The 23,310-nt window shown below is 43.0% G+C and overlaps 1 protein-coding gene across 6 annotated transcripts in view; it reads left to right on the top strand.

Annotated features, from left to right (window-relative positions):
• Nr3c2 (nuclear receptor subfamily 3 group C member 2) overlaps positions 1-23,310 on the top strand; it is a 322,027-nt gene that overhangs the window by 153,966 nt on the left and 144,751 nt on the right. For all 6 annotated transcript variants that reach the window (XM_075976497.1, XM_075976498.1, XM_075976499.1 and 3 more), the window contains one exon: positions 8,276-8,415. In XM_075976497.1, the coding sequence (XP_075832612.1) occupies positions 8,276-8,415 (140 nt within the window). The remainder of the gene's footprint in view (positions 1-8,275; positions 8,416-23,310) is intronic.

Raw genomic sequence — 23,310 nt, 5'->3', positions numbered from 1 at the left:
GAGAGATACTGTTTTGCCTCCAGGGTCCATGAGGAAGCACATTTTGCATCAACTTTTTTTTTTTAATGTTGCTAGTGTAGCAAAGGCCAAACACATAGGAACTGTAGGAATTGGTGCTGCCCTATCAAAAGGCCAAGGCAGTTTCTTTATTCAACCAATGAAAACAAGACATAGACAGAAGGACCTTCTACACCAATTGGTTTCTAAACAACCTAGGTTGGAGAAACATGAACTTTAAATCCATCACTCCTCAGAGTCTCGTGACCTTTGCACCCTTGTTTCAGACTACTTTCTAACAGAAGGAGAGTTGGTGTTTGGGGGAAATATTAAACACACCCCACAGCTGTGCACACACACATTTTATATACACTATTTTTTTTTCAAAAGTCATTTAAAAATAAGTATGGAGGAGGCAGAGGCAGGCGGGTCTCTGTGAGTTTGAGGCGAGCCTGCTCTACATCGCAAGTTCTAGGCCAGCCAGGGCTACACAGTGAGACCTGTCTCAAAAAAACAAATATTCAAGCAAAGACCCAGTTGTAGTTTCTGTAAAACATTCTTTGTAGTAAAACTCTGACCACGGAGTTGGCCATGAGTTTGTGGTTCCTACAGGTGCTCTAAAAAATACCTCGCATGATTAGCACGTGCCAGGGACTGCAAGACCATAGCGTGTTGCAGTTTCTAGTGCTGATGTTTAGTTCTTGCATTAGAAACCATTTATTGTCATATGCATACTCCATTCATTCTGGAGATAATTCAATGCTACATATTCTTAGACTATACATTTAATTCTGTAAATCAAATTTTCTTGTGTATGGAAACTCCTTAATAGGAAATTTGTATAATATCCTGTTCATACAGCTGGCATTCTCATTACGCATACACATACACACAAAAAAATTGTCCTTATTGTCACCATGTCGACAGCACTTCCCAGTGATTGGCCTGTTGTGTTGTCTGTCCTCTTGCTGGCATTTGGCAAGCATACGACCTACCCCTCCCTTCCATTCCATGAAGATGCTACCGTGGCTTCTTACTGTCTTCATCCTCCCTCCCTTCTTTTTTTCTTCCTTTCTCTACCTGTCTTTCTGAGTTTGGGCACTGGGGATCATGAACCCACTCAGGCTGCCTACAGACTCAGTATGTAGATGAGTCTGTCTTTGAACTCATGAATCTCCTCATCGCCACCTCTGATTTTTCTTCTTTAGGTTTGTTCTTTGAGTTTCTTTCCCTGCCTAATCAGAGATTTTTGTTTCTTAACATTTTTCTCTCCAACCTTGGGACTTTTCTATTTTGTGATGGGTAATTTTATCAGTCTAATAATACAACCTGGAGTCACCCTGGAAAAAGGACCTCTGAAAACAGTTTGGGGCGGGGGTATCTGGATTATGTTAAGTGAGAGGGAGACCCACTCTGAATAGGTGGCACCATTTCCCAGGCTGAGCCTTGGCCTGGCTTGCGAGGAGAGTGCACACTAAGCACAAGCTAGCGTGCAGGAGTCCTTGCTCTCTGCTCCTGTGAGAATGTAGTGTGACTTGCTTCTGGTTCCTTCCCAGCGGTGATGGATTGGGACTGGAACTGTGAGGCAGATAAACCTTTTCTTCCCGAAATTGCTTTTGTTGTGGTCTTTTACCGGAGCACCAGGAAATGACGCTAACAGAGCAGTCTCTGCTCCCCACCTAGGCTCACTCAGTGCTGCACTAGGAGAGTTCCTTAAGCGGAACTGTGCTTGCTGCTCGGCTTTGCCCTGGGGACTACTTTTCATGCTTGCCTTATCCGGCCGACTCAGTCCTCCTCAGTTCAGCAGTCTTTTCTGCTTGCATTGCTCACGCTGCGCGGACTGAAGCTTGTTCTCCGTCACTGCACTTGGGCTGTAATGTGGAACATTCTTGAAGGTTGTATCTCTTCATTTTTTATGGCATTTCCAGTCAACACCAAACGCCTGCCCGATTTCTAACTTTTTTGTCTCAGATTGGATGCACTCTGCGACTTTGACCATTCTTCAGGCGTCTTTGTATAGCGGAGTTCACTGAGTTTGGGATTCCAGTAGGATTTTGGTTTTTGTTTGTGTTTTTTGTCGTTGTCTGGACTTCACTTTTCTTGCCCTACCAATAACTACTTAATTGCTGGTGTTTAATTAGTCATCACTGTGCTTCAAATTTTATTTTCCGAAGCATTTATGTTCTTGAATTTTTCCTTATTGGGTAACTTCAGCTGGAACTTGGTTCAGACTCTAAGTTGAAGCTTTGTTCTTCCATTCCTGACTGCTGAGTATTATGAACCGTGGCTGAGGAAGAAGAATTGGCCCTCCTCCTCACACAAGCTTTAATGACTCATTTATCACCAAAGATAACTCCATAAAATATAATACACTACAAAGCACTTTTAAGTATTCTCCCGAAATAATGGGACAATGAGAATGAGCTTCTTAGGAGATCAGTTCAATGCCCTGTCCCTAAGTTTTCATTTGTTTTAGTTTGTTTGCATTTGGATAAGCATATTCTCTTTTATTCTCTCTCTAGAACTAAATCAACCGCATGAGAATTGAACCTATAACCTTGGCCTCATTAATTTACCTTCTGTAACATTGTCCTCTGTGAATTTATGTCCTTCTATAATGAGATTATGAGTGTGATTTTATTCATTCAGTAAACAATGGCAACCCAGGTCAGTGACTACAGAAACACAGAGAGCAGTAGATAAGGCTTCTGCCCTAGAGGGACTAGGCTAAGTTCTCAGGTTACTGATGCAAGGGCAATCTGATGTCTGCTGAAGCAGAGGTGTCCCCATACTGCCAAGAGAAAAGGGGTGACCTGCTAGCAGGACAGGCTCTGTGAAGATGTGGGGGCGTTGGAGGATGGGAACGGAGAAGAAAAGGCCCAGTTAATATAAATGTTCATCCAGACCCCTCAGCAGGGTTATTATGTATGAACAGAAGCCTAGATGTCCCAGGGAAACCTACAAGGTTTTCATTGATGGTGACATGCGACAGAGACACTGCTGCATCTCTGAGCATGGGACTGAGACCAGAGACAGAGAAAGCCCTCGGAACTGCCAAAGGCCTGAGCTAGGACGGCAGGGGCATGCAGAGCAGAGGAGGCAGTGCAAGGCTGAAGCAAGAGCACCTGACAGCCGACTAGTGTAATCACTGGCAGAAGAGAGCCACCAGCCCTGGGCAGGCTTGGTTTGCCTTGCTGTGCTCGTCTTACCTATAGTCTGAAAATGTTAAATGGGAAATTCCAAAAAATTAAAAATTTATAGTTTTTTTAAAATTACACACTATTCAGAGTACCATGAGGAAATTTCAGGCTATTCTGCTCCTTTCAACATGGGACATGGGTGGATTATCTGTCCAGCACTTCCTTCCTGTGTACAGTGCCCTCTTTCGTCACTCAATAGCCAGCTCAGCTAGCAGATCCCCTATCATGGTGTATCACAGTACTTATGATAGACCATATTCTACTTAATAATGGCCCCAAAGCACAGTAGGCCACGAGAGGAGACACCACAGTTCAAAACATCAAAAGACAGACGGCCAGAGGTAGAAATGCGCAGTTGTTGGGCAGGTGGGAAAGAGCAGATGAAAGAAGACACATGTTAAGTGTGGGATGAGAAGGCTCGGGATGCTGGCAGATAAACGAGGCAACGCTGGTGTTCTCTCGTGGGAAGGCGGAAGTGAGGATGAAAAGGGGAGGATGTTGGCTTTGACTTTTGAGTGTCACAAACTGCTTGCTGCGATCTGCAGTCCCCAGTGGACCTGGTTGTGCTGGACTCACCGCCATCTCAGGTTGGCTGCCCTATCATGTTGTTTCGCTACTGATGGGTAGGTGTGAGCATATTGTCTTGCTCAAAAGCAGCAGTGGGCTGTCAGAATTGATGGCAGAGTAGGTTCCATGAGGGCTCTGCTGAGGATGCCTCCTGATGGCTCAGGCTCAGTAGTATGTGTTGGCTGGGGGCTGTGTAAGTCACTTTCTATGTCTGTAACAAAATATCTAGTTCATATGAGTCTCTATGAGCTTTAGCTTGTAGTTGGAGAGGTTCCCAAACATGGTCACTTGGCTGCATCATTTTGAGCCTGTGGTGGCACAGTACATCATGTAAAGTGACATAGTGGAGGGACTTGTTTAACTCCTGGTATTCTGAAAGCAGAGAAATGGAAAAGGGGAGGTTTGAGATCCCACCTTCAAGGGCATTCTGCAACAACCTAACTTACTCCCACGAGGTTCCACTTCTTAAAGGTTTTACTGTCTGTGAAGAGTGCCACACAACTTTTGGGGATTGTTCAAGACCATAAGTATATCAGAGGCCTGCTGTGTACCAGGTTCCATCCACAAAAGGGGACAGACAAGTGAAAACCACAGATGAATCTGGACTTCTGCTGTGCTGTGGTTTCTGTGTAGATGACACAGACAGCAAAGAAAGCACAGGAAACAAATGACAACCAGAACCAGCATCCTTTGATGTCTAGATGGAGAGGGACCAGCAAGTCAGAGTCTCCAAGGGAGGAGCATGCTGGTGTGTTTGAGGGCAGTAAGGAGCTCAGTGTTGCTCCTGTGGAGGAAGCATGGGGGGACAGAAGGGAATAAAGTATATCTGTGGCCTCGTATTTGACTCCAAGTGTGTGGAGAAGGTTTGGAATGTTCTCAAGGCAAAGGATGATGGACACAGTGTCCTGTCTTTAGAGGGGAGGAAGAGGAGAAGTGAGAAGAAGAAGATAGCTATGGAGTGTCTCAGAACTCCACAGAAGTCCCACCTCTTGCAGCTTGGGCTAGCCTGTGCCTGGAGGAGTGACATAGTGTGGGTGTGTGCTGGGGAGGACCGAGCAGCTTGCATGTGTCAGGTGTGTATGTGAACAAGAAAGAAAGATTCAGGATGAGTCCAGATCCACTCCCCCATCCTCAACTATCTAAAGGATACTGCCTTAGTTTGCAGGACTGGTCAAACAAACCATTACACACTGAATGGCTCCGTTTGGGAAGCTGTAAATCCAAGGCAAAGATCAGCAATATTGATTTAGAGGCCCCTGATGGAGAATGTGCCCCATACCTCCTTCCTTCCTTATGCTGATTTGCCTGCAATCTGGGAGGCACGTTGGCCTCTAAACACATCTGCGGTGTCTGCCTTACACGTATACAGTCATGTCATTCACTCTGTGTTGGTATCTGTGGCACAGTTCCCTCTTCTGATAAAGATGCCAGTTGCTGAATTAAGGGCTCATCTAACTCCAGTATGCCTTCATCAAAAGTAATAAGCACACCTCATCCCTCTTCTCCATGAAAGTCACATTCTGAAGAGTTAGGGATCGGGATTTCAGCCTGACTTTAGGGAGCGGTTAAACAATTTAACCCATAGCTGTTTGCATTAATAGATGTAAAGGTGTAGAGATGAGCAAACTAAGAAGCAGAAAAGAACCTGCAGACTTGGGGGCACATTGAGTCTGAGGTATAGTTTAGACACCCAGGTAGAGGGGCCAGGTAGAGAGCCAGATAGGCGTTCTGAAGTTCTGAAGATGGACAATAGAAATCCAAAGATACTGGGAATGTTTCAAGTCAAGAACCTAGATGAGATCACAGCAAAAGGAAGTCTGGCCCAAATAGACAAGAGTTCCAAGAAGATTGAAGCTGAGAGACCAGTAAAAGATCAAGACCCACAAAACATATTGAGTAAAATCTCACATATGGCCTCAGTGGTCCAGGCCTCGCCTTGGACGTGCAAAGCCAAATTCAATTGCAGCACCACAAAAACCAAACGAGACAAAACCCACATGTGCTTGTCATTGTGAGAAGGCAATTACGTTTTTAATGATGATTTTACATGATATTCTAAATATTTACAGTTGCGGCTTTTCTCTGAAGTGTGCTGTGAGTCAGCCTGAGCATGGACCAAGTTTTCCCAGGCAGTATGTTGCAGAGTCGCTGGTGCTGAAATGGAATGTTTTGAATGTCATAAAGGAGTCAGAGGGCACTAATAAAAGTAATAAAGATGACTTTTCTCAGGAGGAGAAATCGCTCTGGAGAACGCTGTTTCAATCGTTGATTTAAGAAGGCATTTTCTAGGAAGGCAGTCATGCTATGGTGGGTTGAGCAGCTGAATGTTTGTTCTTTCGCCTGTTTTTGGCAAGAGGGTTGCTCATCCATTGAAAAGTGTTCTTAGACAAATGTGTATTTACATGATTTGACCAGGTTTTGGCAAACTTGCAAAGCAGAGGACCAACCATGATGACGACATGAACTTTGTGGGCACTTAGTGTGTTTACTTTGAGTATTTTTTTTATTTTGCATCTACCGTTCACACTCAGAACTTGTAGAGTAGGGGTACAGCTGAGGCACATAGAATGCCAAGTCCTCTGCACATGTCCAGTGCAGTCTTCTTATCTGCCTGACAGTCTGCTTCCATTTTCCCTTCATTCTCATGTTTCACAACTCAACTCAACTGTCACACTTGAGTAGACATTTTCCTGACTCCACTGCACTGCCCTCCTCAGACTGGAGCATTGAACCCACAACATAGCACCATCTTACCCTGCAGCAACACAGACACTGACAATGTGTGCCCCCACTAGCTTTGGGGCAGAAACCAAGGTTTTTGTATTTATTTCCTCAGTACCTTGTACAAGACTTATTGTTAAATCTTCAGTAAATGCTTATGGTCCATGAAGGAAAAAATGCAATTCTCTACCTGCTCAAGACACACCCACCTAAGCTGTCACTCAAATGTTGTTTCTCATCAGAATGGAAGCCGTTCTGTCTGGAGCATGCCACTAACTAACCCAGTAATGTATAAAAGTATCTAGAGATGGTTCCTCCTAAACAGCTTCCACACAGACGATTGCTTAAAGAACTACCTTTGTGCCCTCCTCCAAACCCTGCTAGTACATGTATGTTCAACATAATTCATTTTTCTTATTAATTTGAAAGAATACTATCAATACTAAAGCCAGATAAATATAGTATATATTTCAGGTATCTATCAATATAAAAAATAAAAAGGCTAAAGTTTGGTTTTGGTTTTGCAAATTTACTAAATAATTTTTCTTTCAGTTTTAAGATTATAATTATATCATTTCCCCCTTCCCTTTCCTCCCTCCAAATCTTTTTATATACCTCTTCTTGCTCAAATTCATGACCTTTCTTCATTAATTGTTGTTAAATGCACATACATACACACATATATAGATATATTTCAATATCATATTCTGTCTGAATCATGTTACTTGTAGTATGTATGTTTTCAGGGAAGACTTGATATTGAATAACTATTGGTGTGTTCTTCCCTTGAATAAAGTATTTTTTCTGCTCCAGTCTTCCTTAGGTACCTGTAGTTCTTTGAGTAGCTTTGAGGTCTGGTGGTTTATCCACTTTGGCATGTCTACTAGTGTCTTCCTCGTTCAGCTCATGCTTGTACAGTTATGTTGGTGAGACTTTATGGGCATAGCTTCTGAAATATTCTCAAGAACAGGAAAAGAAGGGAATGTGTTCAGATGTGATTTTTCTTGCCTCATCTCTCAGTATTGAGAGACTTGGCTGTACACTGTTTTTTCTTAGGTGTACATATGTGTATGCATGCTTATGTATGCATTAGGTGTACATATGTGTATGCATACTTATGTATGCATTAGGTGTACATATGTGTATGCATACTTATGTATGCATTAGGTATACATATGTGTATGCATGCTTATGTATGCATTAGGTGAGTGCGTGTGCACGGGCGCATGCATATGGAGGTCACAGGTCAATAGCAAATGTCTTCCTCCATCACTCTCCATCTTACATAGCTTGATGTATATACTTCTTTACCTTGGCAGGGTCTCTCACTCTCACTGAACATATATGTGTGTGTGTGTGTGTGTGTGTGTGTGTGTGTACTTCTATACCTTTACAGGGTCTCTCACTAAACCCAAAGCTTTCTACTTTGATTAGCCAGCTTGCTCTGAGAATCCCCTTTCTCTGCCTTTGAGTCCTGCCTGGGATTACAGGGCCCTGCATTTATGTGAGTTCTGAGGATCTGAACTCCAGGCCTCCTCCGTGTTCAGCAAGTACTTTTTCCACTGGATTGTCTCCCCAGACTATGTGCCTGCCGTTCTGGATGGCATCACCCCTCTGATTTAAATGCTTTACCTTCATTTTTCTGAGTCACTCACCATATGACCCAAAAAAACTGGATTCCCTCAAGGGGCCAGGACTGTTGAAAATTTGGAATGCATCTGAACAGAACAGGAGATGTGCCATTGAGGTGAAGTGATTTAAATCTTTTAAATCTTGATTTCTTTCCCTAGCTCTAATTTACGAAGTGTTTCCACCGGATCCTCAAGACCTTCCAAAATTTGCCTGGTGTGTGGAGATGAGGCCTCTGGATGTCACTATGGGGTGGTGACCTGTGGCAGCTGCAAAGTCTTCTTCAAAAGAGCCGTGGAAGGTAAATGTTCATGTGTCCCCTATGCGTCCTCTCTGAGTGTCCCTTGCTTGCACGGTCCACTTTGCAGGGTTACTGGGAAATTATTGCAAAATGTTTTTGATGTAATCTGCCAGTAATGAATAGTAATAATACCTTATCTTAAAAACTACCAGAGATTTTTTTTCCCACTGAGCAGCGTTTACTGGGAGCCCTTGAAGTCACCAGCAGAGCCAGTCAGTCTGAAATGAGAATTCTGTGTCAGTGGGCATTCAGTCTGAATGTTCTAGAATAACATTTTTCAGTAGTCCTGCAGAATTTGTCTTCTCCCTTTTCTTGGTATTTCTCCGCATATATATGCATCTGTGCAAATTAAAACTTTAATATAGGGATGCAGATTTAAATTAGTGGCTCAGAATATTTCCTCAGCAACTGTTCAAACTCCAGGTGCCCTCTTCCAAGTCCCTCCTTTGTTCTTGCTGAAGGTTTCCGTGCAAATACTATAAATTAAAAGTTTGGCTGGAGTTGGACGTGTATGTGTAGGCTAGCTTTGGCTTCTCTCCAGGTAAACAAGTACTTCTTAAGTCGAAATGGTTGTTTCTGCTTCCCTTTACCCTCACTGGCAAGCAGTTAATTAACATCCAACTTAGGCCAGATGGTTTTATTCATGTTGAAAACTGTCTAAATGGAGAGAATTCTCACTCTTATTGGAAGAATTATTTTGTCGTTGACATTTATGTCTCTAAGAAGCTCCACAGAAAGACCCTGTGAGGTTAAATTCTAGCGACCTTTGTAGCGAGCTGAGCCGGTGCTCTGGAACTTGAAGAAGCAGCATCCATGGCTCATCTTTCTTCTGCCAGAGGCCACATTCATATTCCTAGTTCTGTGGTGTGAAGTTCCTTTACTCCTAGGTTGGTTTGACATTATATGATTGATACTCCTTTTTACACAGTTTTGGGATTGAACCCACAGCCTCATTCATACATTTAGCCAAGTGTTCTTATAGTCCCAGAGTGCAGTGTAGAGTTAGTTATGGAAGTTGAGTCATTCTTTCTCAGCGGATAGATTCTTGCTACAAATGACAGTAATTCATCTCAAGCTGGCTTGAGCATAGAGGAAACTCACTGGCCCCCAAGCTGGAAAAGTCATAGCACATACTTCGTTTTGTGTATGCTACAGTCTTAAGCCAGGCTGTCAGAACTCCTTGGGCCATTGGCTTTGTTCTGGCTCTAGCCTGCTCATTTTCTTTTGGGCTAGAGACAGGGGGACCAGGCCTCCATTTAAAGTGAGTGGGTTGTTCCTGGTGGTTCCTATCAAGGTTGCCATGAAGCTGCCTCAGATCAAACATGGCTCAACTTGCCACTCTCATCACCATGAGAGATGCAGAGCCAGACAACCTGAGCTCCAAGACCCAGAGTTAGACAAGGGCATTGCCCTGAGGAAAGGCAGAGCCTATTACCAGAAGGAAGTTAATTTTCAGAAAATAGAAAAAACTAGATTTTTCACAGTACTAATGATATCAATATGGTTTTCTTTCCCTAGTCACACAATTGGCTCAGTATAAGATGAATAGGTTAATGACTTCTGAAATCGTTCTCATTACTCTTTGCACCTTTTATCCTAAGATCTCTCCTTCCTCTTCTCACTAGTCAGTAAACTAAGTAAATGATAAAAAAGAACTTTGTGGAGAAGAGCAGGGTAGAGGAGAGAGGGTGGAGATGAGCAGGGTAGAGGAGGGAGGGTAGAGGAGAGAGGGTGGGGGAGAGAGGGTGGGAGAGAGAGTGGGGGAAAGAGGGTGGAGGAGAGAGAATGGAGGAGAGAGGGTGGAGGAGAGAGAATGGAGGAGAGAGGGTGGAGGAGAGAGAATGGAGGAGAGAGGGTGGAGGAGAGAGAATGGAGGAGAGAGGGTGGAGGAGAGAGAATGGAGAAGAGAGGGTGGAGGAGAGAGGGTGGAGGAGAGAGGGTGGAGGAGAGAGAATGGAGAAGAGAGGGTGGAGGAGAGAGGGTGGAGGAGAGAGGGTGGAGGAGAGAGGGTGGAGGAGAGAGGGTGGAGGAGAGAGGGTGGAGGAGAGAGGGTGGAGGAGAGGGGGGGGAGAGAGGGGGGGAGAGAGGGTGGAGAAGAGAGGGTGGAAGAGAGAGGATGGAGGAGAGGGGGGGAGGAGAGAGGGGGGAGGAGAGAGGGTGGAGGAGAGAGGGTGGAGGAGAGAGGGTGGGGGAGAGAGGGTGGAGGAGAGAGGGTGGAGGAGAGAGGGTGGGGGAGAGAGGGTGGAGGAGAGGGGGGGAGAGAGGGGGAGGAGAGAGGGTGGAGGAGAGCAGGGTACAGTGGCAGCAGAGGCCTCTGTGCTCCCACCCGCCATCACCCATTCCTGGGTCATCATTATGTCTGAACTCAGACCTGTTTCTTTCCAGAATCTGCCTTTTTTTCTGTGGAAGAAGAAAGTGTTTTACGGATTCTGGCTTAGTTTCTATTAAATAGTCTCAGTGAAAACCCACCAAGAATTATTTTTGTAACTGGGATAAAAATAAATGGGAAAAACCCAAATATTGGTACTTCATGTTTGTTTATTAGAAAGTAGATCAATTGGAGAGATGATGAGGTTTGTTAAGTGCCTTTTTAGACTATTAATATGGGGAGCTTTGGGGTGTGTGTGTGTGTGTGTGTGTGTGTGTGCTAAAATGTGAGGGTGGCCATGTATCGCTGGGTAAATGTGCCACTGAATCACACCCCGGCCCTAAGACTCTCATTAATAGAGTTTATTCCATTCTAAACTGGGAATTTGACTTTTCACATTCAGCTACGTGAAGCAAGTGTGGGTTTTATATTTGTGAATTTTGTATTTGTTTACTGTTTTGCCCCTACCCCCGTCTCCCGCAAACCCAGACCTTAACCAACTCTTGTCATTGGTTCTTTAAATTTCCCTGAAAACTCTAGCCTCTCTTGTCTCCTATCCATGCCAGCTTGGATAGTAAAGGGACGATCAAAACATCAAGAACAACTTAGGTAGTGTGTGTGTGTGACTATGTGAAATATCACATGTGTGTATACACATACTTCTTTCTTAAATGTTTGTTCTTTTCTGATTCTTTGATATCCTAAGCTCCTCTTAGACTACAACAGAGAATTCAAGGCAGCAGTATGTAGAGGAAGCCGAGGAAAGGAGAGCCAATTAAGCTAAAAGTGAGCACAGTACCAAAGAACGATGAGGGGACACTATGCTAGAGTAGACAAGTTGTCCAACCACATCCTGAGCTCCATCCTAGCTCAGGGATGCTCCTTGAGATGGTAAGCTCCTCCTAGGGCAGAGGTTCTCTCCACCTGTTGGTCAAGATCTCTTTAGGGGTGGCAAACCAGATATCCTGCAAATAATTCATAACAGTAGCAAAATTACACTTATAAATTAGCAACGAAGTTAATCTATGGTTATGGGACTGTATTCAAGGGCTGGAGTGTTTGGCAGGTTGTGTTCTAGACTCCACAGTTCTCAAAGGGCATATGGGAGAGTTCTGTGGGAATTGCTTGCATGGGCTTCTGTGTTGTCAACTGGACTGTGTAGGGTTCCTGCCATGAAGCCTCTGTGGCAATGCTGGTTGGGTGGCATCTTTGGGTGTTACACAGTTGAGACAGAACTGATAGTCACAAGTCTTTCAGTTTGTCTGTGAGAATTCTTTGGGACAAGATCGTCTTCCTAGAGAGCCCAGCAAGTCTCCAGCTACAAAGAACCTCCAAATGGATGTTTGGATAAGCACAGCAATGTCCTGTATGGCATAGAACAGGGGAAAATGGCTAGCTCAGAGCAGTAAATACCAGCCAGAACTAGTCCCCAAATTCCTGTTGGCATTTTAGCTGCTGATGTGGGACTTCTAACTCTCCTTTGGGCTTTCAGTTCCTCAGTCCTCTTCCAGTAGTCAAATACTGTAACTTCCTGTTGACTGTGTTCTACATGGTGATCCCCCAATGAGCAGAGTGGAGTAGGTTCCACGCTCTATTTTATAGCCTAACTTCCTCCACAGATACCCAGTAGATGAGCAGTGTGTAGGAGGTACAGCTCCCACAAATCATCAAATAGTTCTGAGGCTATAAAAGGGGGGAGAGTTCATTACTAATAAGGTCAACTAGATTCATGTTTTTGTAAGCAGGCCTCTAGCTGAAAGGTCACCAACTTAGATCAACAAAGTCAGGGGCCAACCTCTGTTTCTCTTGAAGAAGGAGACTTATAAGTCTATATCTTAAAGTGAAATTGCCTAAAGGTTTCATTTCAGGTTAATGTTTATTTTTTCAAATACTAATAGACCCAAACCTATGAAACGGTACCCCATTCCTTTTGCATTTGCTTCACTATGCTTCTTTAGACTTACTGGTTCTTGATTCCATATAGAGAAATGTTCAAAAGGAAACATTATAGATGACAAATGAAGAATTTTCTTTGCTCCTTTAAGAATAATAAGGGAACTGAGCAGGTCTAGAGGGAAGAGTGTCTCATATGCTCAGGTTATCTCTGTGTGCTTTGTGTGCACTTGTAAGTCAGAGTGTAATTGTGCAAGCGTGTGTCCTGCTGAGTGCTAAAACTGACCATTGTGCCTCAAAGTAGAGACCTCCAGTGGAGGAGATGCAAGCCAGTCTGGGAAGTATTGAGCAGTTCACGTACAGCCCCTGGCTGCTGGCAATATAAAATTAAGGCAATGATAAAGCCAGGAAATAATTTAATGTCCATCAGATGTCTGCATTTAGTAATTTAAGATCAGCCTCGGTGTTCCCAGAATTGTATAAGGTTAATTGGTATCCATTCCATTGTCACTGCCCCCTCAGGCAGGAAAGTCAAAGACGCGCTTACGCTTTCCCATCAAATAGTTTAAAGACTAAATTGACCATAGTCTTTGTTTTACCTGAAATCGGGAACCATGGAAGCTTATTCCGTTTACTGCAGCATCTTCACGAACACTCATATATTAGTTTTTTTTTCTTTTTTGCTATGATCAAATACCTGACAAGAAGGAACTTACGGGGGTGGGGCACTTTTGGCTCACCCTTTGAAGGGATATAGCACGTGATATCTAGAAAGACGTAGCCAGAAAGCTGAGATTGCTGATCATATAGCATTCAGTAATCAGAGAGGGGCAGGAAATGGGGTTGGTTAAGAAATTTCAGAGCACACTCCCAAGTTGATGTCTTTGCCTATAATACATCTTCTCCCTCAAAACCTGTAAGTAGCTCTCAGATTTCCATGAGTTAAATAAGATTTAGAACACGTAAAGCAGAAGACAGGGGAAAGGAGAAAGAAGAGCAAGAAAGAGAAGATGGAGCTGGGTGTGTATGTGTTGCAGAGGTTTGCCCCAATCCCTTGGCAGAAGCTGCCCTCAAAGCTCACTTATGGCATTCTCATGACCAGTGGAGACACAATGTCACCTGCCTGCCCTGGTGTTCATGTGAGCAATGGAGTGACAGTATCATCTAACCAGCCATGTTGTAAATAAACCTAGCTGAAGGAATTGAGGATATTTTCACGAGCAGCTTTAGCATATTGCCTACCTTTCCCATCTTAATGGTAGCCAGGAATTGTAAAAATAACATTGCCACTAATAAAATGTTTGATATAATAAGGGGTTTCGTTGTTGTTCTTGTTTGGTTGTTTTCTTAAGGGGGGGTACACTACTAGGGATCAAATCCAGGTCCTCACACAAGGGAGCAACCCAATCACTTAGCTACATCCTCAGCTCCCAGCCTTCTTGAGTCAAGATTTCATGAGCTTGAAAAGGAAATGTTTTGAGATCTGAACTTTCTAAGCAATTGTCATGACAGGGAAGATATCAACTAGTTCTGAATAAGGCCTAATGGTCTTGTTCTTCAACTCTTGCAAATACTAAATATTTACTGACCAATTACTTCATGTTCATTATGACAAAAAGAATATTCTATTTTATCATCTTAATCCCTCGGATAATCTCTTGCAGTGAGTAGAACTGGCAATCCCCGTGTTCGAGATCTGTCCACAGAGGCATATATAACTTGTCAAAGGTTGCCCAAAAGGAAGAGGCAGGGACTGAGATTTGAACCTCAATCTCAGGTAATCTGGCACCCTACACTGAGCACATAAGCTATCTTTCTCTTATTAAGATCCTTGGATCTTAACTATTTTTACTTTTTAAAAAAGTAGAGCAATAGCTCAGGCTCAAGTATGGGCACAGTATAATTTAATAGTTAGCCTGCTATATTCTAAATAATTAATTCCTACCCATTCCAAGTTGAAATTCTAATTTGAAATACTGTTGCCTTAATGGTAAAAGAAATTGGGCAGTCTCTACTCTTTCTTAAGGAATGAACCTCATATTTTTAAATAGTCACCATTACCATTGAAGTAACTCTGTGACATCTTGATATTAATCTGAGAACTTTATGTTTCCATATTTCATTTCCTATGTATGATAAAAATTATATGTGGTCTCTGAGAAGGCAGGAGGAAACATTGGGAGGAGGTCTTCCTCCAATGAAACTCACTCTTTAGCTGTTAGCTGTCTACTTTACACACACCCACACCCGAATCAAGAGACTAGTCTCCTCTCCACATACACTCCTGGTGCAATTAGCATCATGCAATTTGCATGATTTGATAATCTTGAAAATGATTAAGTCCTAAAAATGAGAATTACTGAATTTTCTGAGAACCAGTGCCCAGACAGAAACTTGGGAGGATACGAAGAGGGGTTTGTTGAAGGAGAGGAAAAGGGGTTTGTTGAATGAGTGAACATGGAGGGAAGCAAGAACCTGAGAACTTGATCCTGAGGACACCCTCTAGATTTCCTGCAGTCACACAGAAGCCCACTTGACTAAGGTGGGCCCATGGCCAAGAGGTAGAAGAGCAGATTAAACAAAGACCCTGGGATCCAAGCATGAATAATGGAATGAGAAATCTCAACCTTTCTCCTGACCACAGCAACTTTGTATGGTGTTCCTTAGAGTGTGTGTAGTGGGAGCAGCATAGTGTCTTTGTTGTTATTTGTTTGTTTGTTGTCCCTTGATGTTATGAAGTGAGGTCTAGTGGAGGGCGCTGCCTTGAAGAGGAGGGGACAAGTGGGAAGGGACTGTGTACAATGTGAAGTTCGGTCCTTCCTACATGTGGACTTGGCCCAGCAAAGTGAGAGGGAGGCCTGACTCGGAAGTGAGAAGGGAAAACTGGCAGGACCTCCGGGTGGGGAGTTCTGAAGAACAACAGCCATTTTTGACAGAGACTTGAGAAAGCCACCGGTTAAGCAGTAGTTACAAGAGTGAAGTTTAGAACTACTGAATACAGGGATTCATTCTCCAAAAGGGATGAAGTTGTCCAGAAAAAAAAAAGGCAAAGGGGCAAAGCCAAATAAATAAATAAATTCTTTTCCTACTAATTTTTGAGAGTTTAAAAATAAACAACAGTTAGCCACTAGCTAGTTCACAGCCAATGAGCTTGAATAACAGAAAATCAGCAGCCACCATGACTGCTTGAAGAAGCATAGGAAGTTACATGGAGAATTCAAAAGTCTATTATGTGTATGTAATACACGGTATTTGGGTTTTACTCAGTCGCTTGAGTCCTTAGCATGAACTCCCCACTAAGCAGCTGTGTGATAAAGGCGTCACCAGCATAGATCCCAGTGCCGTTTTTATGGAACGCTGCTTCCCACTCTGAGACTGAGCAAATAATTGACCGTCTGCTTCCTCTTCTATAAACAAAGGAAAATAAATCTTAAAGCATCTGCCTTGCCCGTCTTAGACAGAAGAAAATAAAAATGGGTACACATATGTTTAAGTGACTTGAGAAACAATAAAAGATTGCTTCATAAACCTTGCTATTAAAAATGCCTTCCCATTATTTAGAACTCAACCAGTATACTCTGGTTATCAATAAAATGGAAACTATTTATGCAACAGTTTTATTTTTGGACATGTTAAATACTTGTCATGAAAGAGTAAAAAATATAGAAAAGCAAAGACAACTTCCTGTTCTTTCTAGATCATATTTCTGATTTTCTCTTTATTGTTTTTAACTGTATAAAGACTTGTAAAATACACTGAAATCTACCTTTCCACTCTGATTGGACAACTTAGTTGTGGAATCAGCACAGAAGCAGCCTAGGTTGAGTGCGTTGTTTCCTCTGATTCTGTGTGTGTATGTAGGATGTATGTGTGTTTTTTTCTGGGTATGTAGGAAGTGCGTATGGTGTTTCCTATGTTTCTCTGTGAATGTATAATGTATGTATGCTTCATTGTGGATATGTAGGATGTATTATGTGTGTCTGTGTAATTTTTCTGTGTTTGTAGGATGTGTGTGTATATGTGTGTGTGATGGCTCCTGTGTTTCTTTGTGTGTATGTAGGTTGTATCTTTTAAGTTCTCACACGACACAGGCTAGCTGACCTTGTGACCTTAGTCTCCCATCTCACCTCACGTCTCACCTCCTCTCACACCGATGAGCACTGAGATGGTCGACCTGTGTTTACTGCACATGGCTCTTACATGAGTCTAGGGATTTGAACTAAGGTCTCACATACGGACAGTAAAAATTTTGCCTACTGCACCGTCCCCCAAGCCCACGGTATGCTTTTTTTTTTAATGTGGCCATAACATGGCATTTCTCCAGTAAACAGACTATACAAATGGATATTGCCATCACTGTGCAATATGAATGGGGAGTGAGTAGGAATATAAGGTATTAACAGCCTTTTAATGGAAAGTATAACTAAAAATTTCTATATAAATAATTTTAAGGACGAAAACATTAAATATTTATAGAAATGCCACTACTGAATTAAAATCCTTTTAACAACCTTCCCTTTCTGTTTTTTTTTTTTAAATTAAATGTGCCTGTGACACATCTGATTAGGATTTATTTAAAGAGTTTCAGTTACTGTAATTAACAATTAATGATACTTAAAATTTGATATATTTATGATGCACCTTGGAAATATCAAAATAACTGACCTTTGTTTTTTTTTTTTTTTGCCATCATCTCTGAGAACTGAGCTGTAGTCAAAATTAAGGGAAATGAGAACTCACGCAGATACAGAAAGAAAGGCTCAGGATGCTGGGAACTAAAGCAGCGTGTGCATGTGTGGTGACGAGAAGACAGAAGGGCAGAGGACCCATAAGCTGGGACCGCATGAGCTATAGGAGCTCCATCCTGCGCACAGGACAGACTTTGGCGTAGTCCTTTAGCCTCTGAGACGTGGGGCCACAAGAGCTCTCTAGTCTGTTCCCACTGATTAAAAGGCATAAAGACCTCCTGTACAGCGCTTGACTCCATTTTCAGCCATCCACATGCTTTTAATCATACACACACACACTCACACATGCATGCACACACACCACACACACATGCACGCACACACACGCATGCACATACACCGCACGCGCACACACACCACACACTCATACACACTGCTCATGCACACACACTGTCTACACACACACACACACACACTCTCTACACACACACATACATACACATGCAAGCACACATCTGTGTGCGTGTGTGCAGTGTGTGTACAGTGTGTGTGTGTGTATTGTTTTTTGAGACAGGTTTCTCTGTGTAACAGCTCTGTCTGTCCTGGACCTTGCTCTAAAGACCAGGTTGGCTTCCAACTCACAGAAGTCTGTGTGCCTCTGCCTCCCGAGTGCTGGACTGAAAAGTGTACACAACACGCCCAGCAATAATCAGCCTTATTTTGAGAATTATTCATGAAGTAGTACAACTACTGCAAAAATCAAATGGAATCCTGAAAGATTTCATTTGTTTTTAAATACAATTTCTCACTTTTTTTTTACAATTAAATTTCTCACTGCAGAGTTCAGTTCACCAGGCTTAGAACACTGGTATAGCAGACACTGATATTATTTCCTTCTCGGATTGAGTTGTAATTTATGGTAGTGACCCACAGGGAAGAAAAGCAAATTTAGAAAATTATCTTGGTGGGAATCATTAACCTCTTTTGAGCTATGAGCACACTGGAGAATCGCTGTATTCTAAAACAGAAAAAGCCAGTCAGCTGGTCGTGGATGGTGAAAGAGCATACATCAGAGGCGCACGGACAGATGTTTCTGTCTCTGTGTGGAAACACAGGGTGGGCTTCCCGTTCGGTCTGCACCATAAGGCATTATCTAAGCCCCGACTGGCTGTCTTTCTTATTATCTCGTATGCCTTGAAAAGCTCCACTCCAAAGAGAAAGAAATAAAAAGCATGTTAATCAACATTAATAAAATGCCTGTTTTTAAAAAGGTTTGATAAAGAAACACCATTTAAAAATAGATTTATATAATCCTCCAAACAATTTTCCCCTTTAAATTTCTGTAAATTAAATAGACTTTTAACTTGTATGACTACAGTTTCTTTGAATATCTTCAGTTGTTAACTGAACCATAAAGAGAATAAGACCTCAGGTACCCTGGGTGCCCATACTCATGAAACATCTGCTTTTAATCCTTGACTCTTAAATAATGTTTAAAAAGTACTTATTTCAGTGAGTGAGTAAGTGTGTGTGTGTGTGTGTGTGTGTGAGAGAGAGAGAGAGAGAGAGAGAGAGAGAGAGAGAGAGAGAGAGAGAGAAAGAGAGAGAGAGAGAGAGAGAGAGAGAGAGAGAGAGAGCTGAACTGGCATATGCATGCCGTGACATGCATGTAGAAGTCAGTTCTTGCCTTCCACATCATTTGGCGAGGGCCTCTCTTGCCAGGCTAGCTGGCCTGTGAGAGTGATTCTCTTGCCTCTGCCTAGCATCTCATCGTAGGAGTGCTTGGATCATAGATGTACAACACAGCATCTGGCTTTTAATGTGCGGTCATAGGATATAGGACCCAGCCTGAGACATCAGGCTTTCAGAGTTTTGACTGTCTGAGCCATCTCTCCAATACCTCTTAAGTAATTCTATGGTTATTAAACTATTTAAGATTTTAAATTAAAACATTGGTGATCGTTTTTAGTGATAGTAAGGTCACAAGCATTCTTTCCATCTGTAGCCATGTTTAGGACATTGTTCTCAGTGCATGTATGTGGCCTTGAGAAGAGTGAAAATGTCATCGTGCAGAGAGAGGTGCGCTCTGGAGAGGAGCATCTGCCATACTTCCTCCTAAAGCACACATCACCTAGTGGAGGCTTCCATGCCCTGTGCTGAGGAGACATCAACTCTGTTCTTTCTAGAATATGTTGCACATACCCACTCGTCACTGAGGGAGTAGCTACACAAGAAACCAAAGGGTAAGGGAGCCCTGCAATCTGTCCTGTGTCACACAGATAAACCATAGAATAAATACTCTCTAAGATGCTAAGATTTCTTTAAGACCACATAACAAAATGATCCTGTCATATGTAAAATAGACAATTCGATATTCGCTTATAAAATTCCCTTTGAAACACCATTTCTAAACTCAGTCTGTTAAAGCTGAATGTTTGACAACCGCTTTTCCTTGATTTTAATTGAGACTAATGATAGTATCTCATTTTTCTGATTCCATTTATACTTACCCTGTTGTTAATCAGAATTATAACCCCAAAGAGGCCATGTTGAAACTCTGGTATCACTGAATAGTCTTTATAATAGTTAATAATACCACGAGCCAAGCTTGAAGTGGATGTCATGATTCCCCCCACCACCACTGTATCACAGTGTTCTATTAATTGGAAATCTCATATGTGCATCTAGTATCCCCTCTCCTCCAGTGTCTTCATTTTTAAGGAGGAAATTAACTATAAAAATCATTTCTCCCCGTGTACATGGTGAAGTACAGAGCCGTGCCCATGAGCAGGTCTTTCTGCATACACGCTCCTTCTTCATTTCTCTACACGACACATGACTGACTCCAGGTCTGGGGCACGATACCAGACATCCTGATCACTAACTGTAGAGTAGGATTGGGTAACATTGGTGCTTTGGGGTTTGGAGATGGTGCATGGTAAGTGCCTGGCCCATGGGACACTGAGCAAATGATTACTCTTCAGGGCTGGGATTTTCTGTCAGGCTGGACCTAGGGCATGATACGCAAACCTTTCTACACAACTATGTGTAGAAAGGCCTATAAATGTGTAGAATTATCTATAAATATGCAATGGAACAATAGTTTTGTATGTCAGATTCTAAGTCCAGGCGGCCCCACATACACTAAATATAAAAGGCGTATTGGTAGCCAATAAGGGGTAGATCTGAAGCCTGGTGAGAAAAAGAATGAACTAGAATTGTAGACCAAGAGCCAACAGCATTTCCAATTGTTCAAATAGCTCCCCTTTGTTATCAAATACAGCGATGGATGACATTAAAAGCTGCAGTCCTGAGTTATAGATGAGGTTCCGCCACATGCTGTTAGGTGTGGGCACAGTTCAGAACTCCAAAACTGTTCGCTTTCTGAAAGGAGTACTTCCAATTCTAACTTGAAACAAAAGTTTGCCAAAATGCTGCTGATGAGGGCCTAAAATGGAATAACTTTAATTTTTTTTTTTAGAGAGAGAAAGAAATGTAGTCATTGGTTTTAAAAATGAGGCAAGGCTAAAGAGATTGGCTAGTCGCAGAGGGCTTGTCATTCAGGCATAAGGACTTGAGTTAGTCCCCAATGCCCACATTAAAGAACTGGTATGCGTTGGTGACACTCACCTGTAAGTCCAGGACTGGGAGCGGGGTAGGAACAAGAGGACCCCTGGACTTGGCTGGTCAGCCAGTCTAGCCAGGTCAGTCAGTGAGCTCCTGGTGCAGGAGCTCAAAGAATAAGATAGAGATTGAAGAAGACACAAGCTAATGACCTCTGGCTAACAGACATACACAGCAAGGGGAGAAATATATATATACATACATAAATAAATAAATACATAAACAAATACACACATACATACACACATGTGTTTAGTGCTGCTTAGTTTGATTGCCAGCCTGATGGAACCAAGAGTCACCCGGGGAAAGAGTCATCATGAAGAATTGGCTAGATGACGTTGACTTATGGTCATGTCTGTGAAAGATTGTCTTCATTGTTAATTCATGTGGGAAGACATTCCCACAATGTAGGCAGTACCATTACATGGCCCGAGTCCTAGACTCCAGAAGAATAGAGAAAGCTGGCTGAGCAAGAAGCATGCAACAGGGTGTTGATTCTTTCTTTGCTATCGACTGTGAAAGCATGTGACCAGCTGCTAATGTTCCTACTTGTGCTTCCCTGAGATGAACTGTAGCATGGTGAGCTGGCTGGTCTTATGTCCCCTTAACACACGAGCTAGAGTCATTTGAAGGAAGGAGCCTCAATTGAGGAAATGCCTCTATACAATCTGGCTGTAAAGCATTTCCTTCCTTAGTGATTGGTGGCAGAGTTCCCAGCCCTTTCTGGGTGCTTCCTCTGCTGGCTGATGGTCCTGGGCTCTATAAGAAAGCAGCCTGAACAATCCAGGGAGAACAAGCCAGTAAGCAGCTCCCCTCCATGGCCTCTGCATCAGCTCCTGCCTCCAGGATCCTGCCCTCTTTGAGTTCCTGTCCTGACTTCATTCACTGATGAACAGTGACACGGAAGTGTAATCCAGATAAACCCTTTTCTCCCCAACTTGCTTTTTGGCCATGGTGTTTCCTCAGAGCAATAGAAACACTAAGACACCAGGAATTGTAAACTGAATCATCCCTTTGATAACAGCCACAGAAACGAAACTGAAAGGTGTTCAGGTTGCTCAAATATTCTGATTACACGTTACAGTAACATTCCCTCTCACAGACTGCCTCCAGGAGCTGGACTCACCCTGCAGCCTGTCTACACAGGTGTGACGTCATGAGTTCATGCGTGGGAAGAACAGTGTAGTGGATCTACATCCAGTTCTCCACGTTCAGTCATGACACAGGATATCTGTGTATCTCTTTGTACCACCCAAAACACACAGGCAAATGAGGCATCACAGATAACAAGGACAGAACTGAGGCTTGACCTGGAGCTGACGTGAAAGTCACTGCTGAAAGCTGATATAACAAGGGGCGCAGTTTGTGTGTGTTTGAGAACAATAGCAAGAAGCATAGACTTCAAATTACAGTCAATCTACACTGTGCATTTAAAGATCCATTTTTACTTTGTAAGTATGTGTATGTGTGTGTGTGATGGGGGGGGGGCCAGGAAGGGAGGGAGAAGCAGGAAAGAGGATGCTGTACCCCATGGGGCTGGAGTTACGATGGTTATGAGCTGTGGATCTTAGGTGCTTGAAGCTGAGTTTGATTTTTCTGTAAGAGACATATGTGCTCTTAATCACTGAGCCACAATCACGTTTTAAAGGAGGGTGGGGGAGCTCCTGGTGGTTTTTCTTAGAAAAAATAACTATAATGCATCCCCTCTCATCCTGATGAGGCAGGACACAAGTAAATACAAAGAGACCAACTGTTGACCAGGAATGGTCATGGGCTGGGAATGTTGATTGGGGATGACTGTGGGCCCGGTCTTTAACCCAATGCAGCCTGTCAGAGCCCTGTGTGAGGACTCAGGCACCATCCTTTAGTATGACTTGTCTTGTCACAAGTTAACATCCATGTTAACATATTAACTCCATGTTAACATGTGTGCCCAGAGACTGACTCTACTGGTACATGTTAACCAGAATTTACCATGGTAAACCCGTTCTCTTATGTCATGACAGTCCCTCAGACCAACCTGCTGGTGACTTTGTGCTCAGCGCCACCTGTGAATGGTCTAAACATGGGAAACTGCCAGGCAGAAACTCCAACATAACTCCTCAGGATTTGTTTGTGGGAGAGTGCTTCTGAAGTCACACATGGCCCAACGTGGAGTCAACAGACGAGTTGCTTTCTGTGAGTTTAAAGCACTCTCTGCTGTCAGAGGAAACTGAGGTAGCTTCAAAGTTTTGACCTGTGAGTGTGTAATTTCATGCTCTCTTTCCAGCCGTTAGCGGGGAGCTAAGTTGTGCATCCCACTTAGAGCCCATCCCATGAAAA

The sequence above is a fragment of the Microtus pennsylvanicus genome, chromosome 6 (assembly GCF_037038515.1).
Source record: "Microtus pennsylvanicus isolate mMicPen1 chromosome 6, mMicPen1.hap1, whole genome shotgun sequence".
NCBI classification, from domain to species: domain Eukaryota; kingdom Metazoa; phylum Chordata; class Mammalia; order Rodentia; family Cricetidae; genus Microtus; species Microtus pennsylvanicus.
Note: the sequence above shows the minus strand (reverse complement) of the source record. Positions and strands in the feature narration are given on the sequence as shown.